At 45.7% G+C, this 12,071-nt stretch overlaps 1 protein-coding gene across 2 annotated transcripts; it reads right to left on the bottom strand.

Annotated features, from left to right (window-relative positions):
- Positions 1–60: 60 nt before the first annotated feature.
- EIF4H (eukaryotic translation initiation factor 4H) lies at positions 61–10,755 on the bottom strand. 2 transcript variants are annotated; one of them, XM_005494188.4, is made up of 7 exons: positions 10,597–10,755; positions 5,175–5,356; positions 4,180–4,244; positions 3,973–4,072; positions 3,249–3,314; positions 1,219–1,377; positions 61–1,094 (listed from the first exon to the last, which is right to left on the bottom strand). In XM_005494188.4, exons 1-7 carry the CDS (start codon positions 10,653–10,655, stop codon positions 958–960), a joined length of 768 nt encoding a protein of 255 aa, XP_005494245.1. In that variant the 5' UTR covers positions 10,656–10,755; the 3' UTR covers positions 61–957. The 2 variants fall into 2 exon arrangements, with proteins under 2 accessions (XP_005494245.1, XP_005494246.1); XM_005494189.4 differs by lacking the exon at positions 3,249–3,314.
- Positions 10,756–12,071: the final 1,316 nt, after the last annotated feature.

Raw genomic sequence — 12,071 nt, 5'->3', positions numbered from 1 at the left:
TGGGCAAAGAAATACAGGGGATAGTGACGATCAAATACTGCATGGCAAAGTATACACTCCTTCAACAAAAATAAAAAAGTCAATTTTATTTGTAGAAACTTCATTTAAAAATTTACCAAACATGTAAAACCCAAAAAAGTAAGCAGAAAGAGCCAGTGAGCAGTTGTGCTCAAACAGGCATGGCTTTGCAGCACTAACCTTGAGCTCAGAGTTGTAGTAGCATCATACCATTTGGAAGTCAGGAGCCAGCAGGAAGAGGCTGCTGGCAGAGGCTTTATCCATACTGATTCCACCAGCTCTTCACCAGGCTTGCCAGGCAAGGCATCCTTTAATTTGATCCTTCCTGGCAACCCATGTGAAAGGGCAGCTGCCCCCTTTACTTTCATAAGGGGCTCTGCTGTGAACAGTGACTATCACCAATTGTCATAAATGGTATTTCACTACTTGGTTAGAACTGTAAATTTCTGTTCAACTCATCTGGACTCTTCAGTTTTCCTCTTCAGAGCCACAGCAATACAGAACGAGACATGCAAGTCAGAAGAGGAACACTGAGGAAGTAAAAGGAAACAATACAGGGAAATAACTAAGTCTAACCTGTGCTTCTAAAGTAAAACAAACCCAGAAAGGAAGAAGTGAAGCAGCACCTTTGTCCAGAGACCTCCACACCTGTGGAAGCAGCCACACTGCCTTATCTACTGGCAACTGTGCTGCTTGGAAGGAAACAGAAGAGGGAAACTCAGCACAAAGCAGGCACTAGATACAGCAAAGCCAAGAACGTACTAAAAACCACTTGTTAACAGCTGACATGCATTCACAAGCTCTGTGTTTTCGGTTTCAAAGAGGACAAATACCAGATGGCAGGAATGGTAAACTGCAGGGTTGACATTCCAGCAGAGCTAGTCACTCTGTACTGTCTTGCTTTTTCTCCCGCCTCCCCATTCCCTCTCAACCCCAAACTCAGTCGTGTTCTTTTACTACTTCCTCCCGGGGCTTGGCTCCTCCGAAGATGGCAGAGTTTGGATTGGCTACTTGATTGAGGGGAGTATCGACTGTTCGAGGTTTGAGCTGGAGCCGGGGCCGCTGCGCTCGCTCCTCTGAAAGGAAAAACATTCCACCTGTGAGATCTGCCTGGCAAGGGCAGGAGCTTTAACTGACAACAAAACCAGGAGTGTGTCTCCTTTGAGGAGGAAGAGCAAGGCACACAGAGCAGGATTTTACCTTCTGTAGGCTCTCTGAAGTCCATGGAAGAGCCACGGAGGGGAGGCCCATCTCTGAAGCGACCGGTGCCACCGCTCCCCATGGAGGCACCCGGTGGCCGCCGGTCTCCGGGGCGGGTTCCTCTACCCCGGCCTCCCAGGAAGTCATCATCCTTGAATCCTGAAGATGGAAGACAGTGAATTTAAAGAGCATCTTTTGCAATGTATTCAATTTAGATTTATCTGGATGACTGGAAAGCCATGCTAGTCACCGCTGTCAGTCCAAGGTGGTGCACTCAGAGCCTTTGTCTGCAGACAGATTGTTCCACAGAGCTCCAGCACCTTCTGGAGGAGCTGTTCGGGTTCCATTTGAAACCAAGGATACTATATCAAGTTCAGAAAGTGCTTTATCCACTTAGAGGCTTACTGGGGTGCTGGAGAGTGGGTCAAGTGAGTTTAAAATATGAACCTTGGCTGCAATGTGAGTTTAACATCATGAGTTGAGTTGAGAGACAGCACTACAGAGTAGCACTCAGACAGTACTGAGTGCTTCCATAGCAGATCATCACACTGGCTACAGCCTTACCATGAAATCCACAGGAGCAAATTGGAAAATAGCTGGGGAGTAGTGAAATGCACTTATAAAACAGAGTCAAACCCCAGGGCTGCTTAGCTGTACTATAAACTGGCCAGGCATTTACTAAATTAATTAAAGGGCTGGGGAAAAAATAGAATATAATTTAAAAAAAAATCAGACTTTAAACTGACTGCATTTCTTCAGTTTATGTATCACAAAAAAGAAGTAAATCAAGAACTATCTATCACTGACCAGAGTTCCAGTCTGTACCAGTGATTACCCTTGAGTATCTGTTCAAGCCCCCACTGCCTGCATTTCAGTTGGAGGAGGATACTTCAGGCTATCAGCATACAGAATATACTCAGATTTTCAGAAGCTGCCTGGAAGAGAAAGTTGTTTGGTTCCCAAATGAGATTGCCAAATACTGAAGTGGAAAGGAAAGAGTTGCAGAGCTGTCCCTTACTTACTTCAGTGCCAAACAAGCCATCTTTAAAGACTTGATCTAGAGCAAGGCTGTACAACCTGGGAAGAAAAGCTTTTGTAGCAGCTAAGACTGAAATGCTAAACTTTTGGCTCATGAATCACTCATCCAGCATTTAACAGGCTGAAATGCATCCACATTTGGAGAAGCTGCCAAGGAAGGTATGAAGCTGTGACACAGAATGCTTAGCTCCAAAGGCAGGTTAAGCAGAGCACTGCAGCAAGCTCCTCTCTCCAGCACCATGCTCCAACCCATGCTGGGGACAAGGGCACACTTTGCTTCTCCTGCATCCTTCATTCCACTCACGCAGAGACCAGACACTGCAAAGTTGCACTTGCCAACATCTCTCCATCAGAAAATGGACCAAACCCATGAGTTCAGAGGACAAAAGCAATTGTGTAATGCCACCCTGCATTCTAATAGCTGGAACTGACTGGAAGTTAAGAGCAAACCCAGTGGCTCTGTCACCACCTCCACTCAGCAAGCTCAGTCACTTGCTGCAGCTGCATTACCAAACAGGTCTAAAAGTTCAGGAACATTTTTAATTTACAAGTGCTTTGGAACACTAATCTGACTTTGGAGAAGTCAGTTACTTCAGGGACACACATATAATGACATCACATCTCCTTGAGAAGATGAAAGCCTCTGCTCTGAGAGAGTATCAGCCTTCCTACATGATCTGTCTGTTTCTGCTACTATTCAGAACTTTACTTAGTTGTATGCTTGAGAAATGCTTAAAACAGTCACCCACAGGCTACACCTGGACAAGAATTCTATAATTTATGGCTGTTTCACAGAATTTTCTATTGAGACCTCATTCTATTTGCTCTCAAGGCAACAGAAGATTCCCCATGAGGAATCTCATAACAGCTGTAGGATGTTCAAAGTTGGTACATACAGTAGAGTCAATCAAACCAGTAATGGTGACAAATGAAAATGAAAACATTTCAGTGCCTTTTAGGCTTCCTTTCTGTATAAGTGTTAATACTGATACCAGAATTGAAGTCATCTCTGGACTCCCATCCACCTCCTCTGGATTCTCTGGAACCTCCTCCCATTCCTAGGAAAAAAGCCACAATTGTGTTCAAGTCTGAAGCTGTGGGAAAGACTGAGCAAGGGAACACCAAACCAATGTTTCAGTCCTTCAATATTCAAAGTTATGCTGCTGGAAAATCCTTTTCTTTTGGTACAACCAAGTTCCATTGCACAGGAACAAACAGCCACCAAGAATGAGTGGCCAGAAAAGTTTCTTTAGTGCACATTCAATGGAAACCTCTGGTGAGTCTGGTTCAACCAACCTTCAACTACAGGCAAGAATGTTTTTACACTGGAACAAGAGACATACTCCAAAAATTAGCACTTGTCTACATGTGCTTACTCACTTTTCATACATCATCATAAAATAGTAGCAGATCAGACTGTTGGGCTTATGATTGTCCTCTGCAAGACACAACACATTAGGAGGGGTATTGGTCTCACTTCCTGCGTTAGGAGTGACAACACATCCAGCCTTTGGACACAAAGCACAGCTAAATTTCAGACACCTCAGGAGCAGCAGCAGCAGCTAGTTAGAAACACATACAGGTTTACATACAAAACTTCACCTTTCAATATCATCTTCATGTTCACTTGCATGCCTTGTCTCAGCATTAGTCAGCACCAGAAGCCATAACTACAACCATCATATTTAAGAAGCTACTTAGAAAAATGGAAGTCACCTCTGTCATCAGGCCCGCCACCTTTTCTGAAGCCAAAGCCACCTTTATCCTGTTTCCTGCCTTCTGCTATATCCACTCGGAGTGACCGGTCACCCAAAAGCTGTTAAATCAAGGGGAGAATTTGTTCAGGATGTATCAAAGGGCTGCCAAAGAGTGAGAGACTTCTGCTTGTCTTTGATTTCACAAATTAATTGCAAGTGTACTTACTGCACCATCGTATGTAAGAGCTTCCTTGAGTGACTCCACCTCATCGAACTCTACATAACAAAATCCTGGAAGAAACAAATCTCAAGTTAACAGCACTTTAAAAAGCCTTTGTAAGAGGCTGCTCCTCCTGCACGTCTGCAAATATCTTCCTTGTCTTTTAAACATGAGTTGTGATGTGCACATACAAGATGCACATGGCTCAGAAACCAATCATCATCAACAATGAACACATTTACCTGCACCTGTAAATGATGGGGCAAATCCTGAAAGACACCTCTGGGCACTCTGTGAATGCCAAGAGCCTAATTCCCTTCTTCACACAGTTCTCATCACAGATTAGCTCTGATCTATGCCTTCAGACAGCTATTCAGTTGAATATTGACACTTCATTCCTAGAGTTTTTAAAGAAGAAATTGAAATAGCTATGTGGTCAGCAGTGTGATTTTGTGTTATCACATAATTTAGTGGACTTGCTCCTTTTCAAAGGCACTCTCTTATCCAAGGTAAGCCTTTTCCATCCCTTAAAGTAACTTACAAATATAGTCTATTTTCTCCAAACAATTCCCATAGCAGTTGAATTTGCACCCTCTAAAACAACTGCCTGAATGGGTTATCTACTTGCCTTTTCTCCCCATCTACTAAAAAAAGACAAGAGCAGGAGCAATGAGAATCTTCTGATTTAAAGGAATTACTCAGTACTTAAGGTCATAGGATTTAAGGGGGTCAGCTCTGGTAGAATTCATACCAGACAAGGTTTGAGAAAGTTCTGTTATGTCAGGGCAAATATTGACTCTTCCCTCAGGTTACTCTGTATCTCAGGATGATGAAACAGTGACTCTCATTCAAATGATACACTTACACATATCAGTGAATAAGAAAACCTGCCTAAGTCAACATAAAAGCAGAAAACTGTGCTTTAGACTGAAATTCCCTTTTAAAGTGACTTTCTTTCCTACTGATTTTTAATCTACCACCAAAGAGCTCTGAACACTCACCTTTAAATTTGTCTGTTTCCTTGTCTCTGACTAGTCGTACGCTCCTTATGCTGAGATCCTTGAAAATGGCATCTATGTCTCCTTGGACAGTGTTGAAGGGCAGATTTCCCACATAAGCTGTGAAGGGGGGCTCTGTTGGCAGCTCTTTATTTCTGCGGGAACCAAGGCCACCTCCACGAGACCTGTTGGGAAAAGCACACGGTGCCTCTGGAGCTGCACAGCACAGCCGCTCTCTGGGGCCCTGCCCAGCTGCTGTGTTTAGTTCTAAGTCCATTTTCCCACAGCTCTGCTCAGTTTTTCTCTCCTTCTGCCTGTACCTGCCACCTGAAGTGCTGCTCAACTCCTTTGCAGTCTCACCTGATGCAGTACTGCAGTGGGAAATGAATACATTACCAGTGAATTCATTAACAAAGTGATGAATGAACTTCTTAACACACAATTCATTAAGGAAAGCAACCTAAGGTTACCTCTAATGTCACCTGCTCAAAAACATTACTTCTAAAAAACCCCTTATTGGAATCAATTTTAAGAATAATTTATGGCAATGAAGAAATGCATAGCACAGGTCTGTCAGCTTATCTGGAAATTAAGCTGGATCCAATGCTTTTAACTAAAGTGTATATTACCAACACCCACTCTACAATAACCCAAATTATCTTAGCAACATTTAGCTTAAGAGAAACACCTTCCCCTAATTCTGAAGCTGTGGCCATAACTGTTGGATATCTGGACTGGAATGCTTTGAACTGAAGAAAAAATAAATTTGGTTGAACAAGGGGTTCTGAGGCAGAACAAAAATCACGTGCTCTCTGGATGCCCACTTGTTTTGTCTTGTGAATTACAGAGGTAAACTGGGTGGTCCTTTCCTGTCTTGTCCCTCAGTACCAGTGAAACTCTTGGCACTGTGTGCTGAGGAACTAAATTGTACCAGCTAAATTCCTTACTAATGTAACACATCTGTGTGAACTTCCTGCAGAGCCCAGTCTTCAAAAGCCAAGCTGGAATTTCTGTACAGAGAGCAAGGTACATACAGGGCAACCGAAGTTAAAGCTCCTAGACTTGTAAACTATAGGATGCCACTGGTTCCAACACCATTTGTCCCACATAAGCGACCTCTGACCTTTACCTGAAATATCTGCTTACTACTCTGTCCATCCTCCCTTTATCACCTTCTTTTACTGGGCTTTGCTTGTGTCTGTTCCCTTTCCCTGAGGCTCCCTGTGCATTTAAAACCACGGTGGAACACAACCTGTATCAAAGCAGGATTTGCCAATCTGACATGGACCAATTAAATAGCTGCAGAGTCCTTCCTAAAATCCAGAAGGTCAAATAATTTTATCATTTCCTTTTATCCAGGCTGGTTGCATGCAGTCAAAAAAATCCATTGGGCAAGCAAGGTCCTCAACAGTATTTTTTTCATTCAAGAATAAATATTTTACTACTAATGAATCAGATAATACGTTAAGCTTGAATAAGATTCCTTAACTCTCTAGGTGAGCCTGTCATTTGTGCCTTATTTAGCAGCTCCATGCAAGAATCATTTGTCACCAACACTATCAACATGCTGCTAAATCTACTTGAACCACAATCTACATATCTTTAATTAGCGTCCACCCAGGTTTGCATTTTAGCATTTTTGACAATATTCCTCATCTGCCTTTGTCTCATTAACAAGTCAAAAACATACTGGAGAACTAAAGCTGTAATAGTTTGGAATTACTTTAGTCAGAAGGCTGAGTTTTAAGGAGGAACTCCAAGAAAGCTGAATTGCTGCTCTAAATAATCCCAAAATACATAAAATCAGTTCCATGCATTTGTCCTCATTTATCATTTATAGCATTAGGAACAGCTATTAACATACCATACATTTAACTTGCATCCAAAAAAAGAAAAATCTTCATGTTTATGTCCTCCAGGAACAACAGAATTGAGTTCCAAAGGAACATTCTCTCCTTGCACAGATGCTCAGGACATTCCCTGAGCTGCCAGTCACCCAAAAACCCAGCCTGGAGTTGAGTCTGTGGCCAACAAGGTGGTCAGGACTGCAAAGAGCCCTTTGGAATGAGAAGAGGAACAAGGGCTGGAGGTACCACTTCCATCAGCTCCATTTGGGCACTTCTAAAACCACACTCTCAATCCCCAAAAGGATTTTCTGTGCTACAGACAAACCCCATTTCTCCCACGGGCTGCATGTGTGGAAATCCATGCCCTATTGTGCAATCCAGACTGATTTTAAAGCCACAAAATCAAATATTCTTCTCCAATTTGATATTAAGGCTTTGGTTATCAAATATATAACTATACCTTTAGTATTTAGTTTCCATTTGAAGGTCAATAACTGAGTTTCAAACCAAGTTTCTTATGGAACTCAGGTACAGCAACAGAAAAAGAAACTGTTTCTGTACTTCCCTACATTTTTTCCAACACTGAAACAGTGAAATAAAAGGGCTGACTTCAGTAACAAAACAATGAGATTGGAAGAAGATTCTGTCATTTGCAACAAAGTAGGACAAAAGTAAAAAAATAATTGAAAACACATCTGAACTAGGCAAACCAGATTTCTGAATGAATATCTGCACTTCCCACTCTAAACTTCTGCTTAGACACAATTAGATAATAATAATTATTATGTCCTCTTACTGTGAGAATCTGAAAGACATCACTTGATTTCCTTGTCAGAAAAGCAAAGCAGAAAGCTGAAGAGGAAAGCTTGCTTCTGACAACAGCCCCATAATTAAACTTTGGTGGGCTGAGTTAATTACTTTGGCCATATTGGAGAGAAAACAACTCAACTCCCATCTTAAAGCTATTCTTTTGCAAAGTTGAGTTAGGTCTTCAGCAAAGATCTGTCACAAGTTCAAAATGAAGGCTGTTTTGAAAGCCAGTATCTGAGTTAAAGCCTTTCCCTAGAGATCAAAGCTCAAGATTTGCCTTTTGCACAGCACACAGACAAAGGCCTGCCCTGGGTTTGACATCTGAGCTCTCGGGGCAGCACCAGGATCAGCAGGGTGACAGTGCCAACCCCCAAGACCACAAGACCAAATTCAAACCCAATTTATTCCAGCAACCCAGGACATGTCTGGAGTAAGATTCAGATGTCTTCAGCAAACTGCTTACCCCAGCCTAAAAATGAGGAATAATCTTTGAATCCTAGATGGGTAAGACACAAGATCCAAGCTGCCAGAAGCACAAGGACCAATTCCCATTTTCACTGACCTGTGCAGAACTCCAGCAGGTGAATCTCAACCTTTAGTAGGGAGCCCAGCACTTCCAGCCACACCTAAATCAACAGCCTAGCAGTGAGTTAGGAGTGATAAACACTCCCCTTCTTCCAACTCTGAGCTCTACAGACAGTTTCAGTTTCAACTAGGCCTTGGTATACTTACCTACAGGTTTTCCTGTCACATTTTGGGCTCCAAAACACTTTCTAAAAAGCTTCTAGTAAGCCTTTTTGTCATTTATGTCAGCATCACACTCTTCACCAGGAATAAAGTGACTTTTTCAAGTGATTTCATAATACCCCCTAATGTTATGATTCAGCTTTTAGTCAGTGCATCACTGAACACCTCAGGTGCAGCAAATCCCATCTCATCACACCAGTCATATCTGGATGCTGTTCCACCATTATTTTGATGATGATGAGAAAGAGGCAGATAACTCCCATATGTCAGAACCTGTTGGGCACCGATTTCCCATCTGTCACACTGAAATCCTGTGCTCACTCACTATGCACACCAAAGGTTGTGCAAAATGTAACTTTCACAAAAACTGCTACACCTCAGCTGAGGTTGCACTGTTCCTACAGTACTAAAATGAGCAGGAGCCACTTCAAATTACCATGGGATTCTTTAATCAGAATCTTCAAGAACAGTCATGTTTGCACTACACTTCATATATTACAGGACTTCACACAATGTACACAGAGACTAAACTCTGAGTTAGCTATTAGTAACTTAATAGTGATAACAATAAATTAGATAGAGGCATACACTGGACTCTAATATTGGTAGTATCTGATGTTTAGAACTGCAGGTAAATTAGAGTAAGTACATTATCTTACCTGTAAAGACATCTACTGATTTGCAGAATAACTTTAGTTTACCAAGCAAGGATCCACATCTTCCCTGACAGCAAATTTAGGTTCTCTTACAGGAACCTGAATAACATTTTACCTGGCATTTTATTGCTTCACAGAATATGCCTACACTGACTAGATACAGTGTGCAGCAATATCCGAATTTATAAAGAGTCAAGTATCACTTCAGGCTGCTGGCAAGGCTATTTTGTTACAGAATTTTAAAAAAATAACAGAAATGAGAGTGGCAACATCATCTGTTTGCTCTGGGACATCTCTGAAATAGACACAAAGGGTATCAGTGCATGAAAATGAGCCTGAAAACGTTAAAGTGTCAGAGTCCTTCCAAAAACAAAAAAAACTTACTGCTGTTCTAACTCCAGCAGCTCCTCCCTGCTGCCTAATGAGTCTGAAACGAAACCAAGTTATTTATCTAAGAGCAGAAAAGGACACGAACACACTTCTGATCAGGAAATACAACCTGGAAGATTAGATTATACAGTAACACACGTGGGAAATTTGCTTACAAAGAAGTTTATTCCACAGATTTATGTCTATTGTTTTATGGCAGAGAAAGTTGTAACAACAGCACCAGCATCCTAAAAAAAACTCAATTGTTTGATTGCACCTTCCTAGCTTGATTAACACAAACTTCTAATTGCGGGTTATGTCTCTGTGGCTCCTCCCCTAAACACTCTTCAGCAAAGAGACGAGACAAGCCCGATTCCTCGGGATCAGGGATTTGCAGTCAGCACCCGGAGCCCCGGATAACGCAGGCTCCCGGCGCTACTCAGCTCTTTGCGGAGACACCACAAAGGGCTCCCATTTCCTCCCGCCGCAGGCACCGCAGCGCTGCCCGCTCCCGGGGCCGCCTCGGGCCCCGCTCAGCCCTTCGGGGCCGTTCCCTCCGCCCATCCCGGCCCCGCACAGCTCCTCACGGCCTCCCTTGGCTCCGGCCCAGCACCTCCCTAAATCCCCCCTGCACTCGCCTCCGGGACGGCGGGAACAGCGACCCCCCCCTTCCTCCCGCCCCTTCCGAGCCGCCCGGGCCCGGATCCTGCGGCCACGGCCGGGACCCCTCCGGAGCGCAGCCCCCGCCCCGCCGCACAAAGCGGGGCAGCGGATGGGCACCCCCAGCCCCGCGGGAGGGCGGGCGGGGGGCAGAACGAGCCCAAACAGTTCCCAGAGGCGGCGCCCCCGTCCCGCAACCCCCGCCCGCCATCCCCGCCGAGCGGGGCAGGCCGGGCCCCGCGGCCGCGCCCCTGCCTCGCGCGGCCGGGACCGCTGCTTCCCGCTGTCGTCCCAGCTACGGGGGGAGCCCCGAGCGCCGCCCCCGGCCCCGCTCACCCGCGGCCGCCGCCGAAGCTGCTGTAGGCCCGGTCGTCGTAGGGATCGAAATCCGCCATCGCCGCCGCGGCCTCGTCCCCGTGCGAGCGTGACAGGACCGCGCCCGAGGACCCCGCAACGCTTATATACGGCGGCGCGCGGGCCGGGGCTGCCCCGCGCGGTGCCTGCCTCCAGCTCCCCGCCCCGCCGGGGCTGTCCGCGCTGCTGCCTGTCGGGAGGCGCACGGCGCGCCTCCCTCTCGTCGGCTCTGGGACGGGATCCGCCCGGGGATGCGCTCGGTGTCTGCTCTGCGATCTGCGCGGGATTTACTCGGGGATCTGCTCCGGATCTGCCGGAGGATCTGCCTGGGATGTGCCCAGTGTCTGTGGGGGATCCCCCGGGGATCGGCCCAGGCTGCGCTGCGGTGAGCGTTGGACGCTCCAGTGCTGATCCAGGGCCAGCCCGCGGCTCTCACTGCCCGAGCATCCCGCTGTGGCTGCGGGCAGGGATAACAAGGCTCATGGAAATGGATCCTGCTCCAGATGTCACAGTCATCCACAGTGATCACAGGGATGGATCCTGCCCCGAGGTCATTCCCTGCACTCCCGCGCGTCTGGGAGCCGCACGCAGTGTTCACAGGGCTGCTGGAGGATGGTGCTGGATTTTATTGCAAATTGCGACAACGGGCTGTACCCGAGAGCTTCACAGTCTCCTTAAAAAATATCATTTGTACCAGCTGATTTGTCTCCTTTCGCCAGGCCATAATTTAATGTTTTCTAATAAAACCACACCACGGATTCTCATAGGATAACCAACAATGCCCACGCCTCATGTCCGTGACCCTGCGCTGCCTATCCCGGCTCACCCCGCAGGCTTTGCCCCTCTGTCCCGGGTCAGCCCCTCGGGGACAGCATCCAGCCCGGATCCTGGATCGCAGCCTGCCTCCAGCGACACGAACCGGGTGAGGGAAGCCCGGGAGCCCCTGGGGCAGGGCAGAGAAGGAGGATTGAGTCCTGCGGAGGAGCAGGGCTGGGGGCCAGGGAGGGAACGTGGCGCTGAGAAAAGCGGGGTGTTGTAAAATGTGGGAATATGTCAAGATTATCTTAAGGAGTAATGTTCTTTAATGTAAGATCTTTGCATACTTTCAGCAAGAAAGGAGACCCAAGCCGTGGGGCAGGCAGCAGCCAGAATCACTTACTCAAGGACATCCTGGAAATAATGAGCATGAAGGATGTAGTAAATTCGGATTTTGGTGTAGGTCTGTGTATACTTTGCTAATTTAGGAGAAGACTATTATAGCTGATCTATGTCCATTATAATTCTAAAGACCCTGTGAAGACTCTTCCCCTCAGCATGTGGGAAACTTCAAGTTAGCTGAGGTTATAAACTTGTAAATTACAAATCAATCCCGATACATGGGCAGTACTTGGAAAGTTACTAACTCTGAACTGAGTGTAAACAATGGAGTGAAAAGCCCGGTGGGGTGTGCTGGATTT

Source organism: Zonotrichia albicollis, chromosome 22, assembly GCF_047830755.1.
Source record: "Zonotrichia albicollis isolate bZonAlb1 chromosome 22, bZonAlb1.hap1, whole genome shotgun sequence".
NCBI classification, from domain to species: domain Eukaryota; kingdom Metazoa; phylum Chordata; class Aves; order Passeriformes; family Passerellidae; genus Zonotrichia; species Zonotrichia albicollis.
The sequence above is the reverse complement of the archived record's forward strand: the minus strand, read 5'-3'. Positions and strand labels throughout refer to the sequence as shown.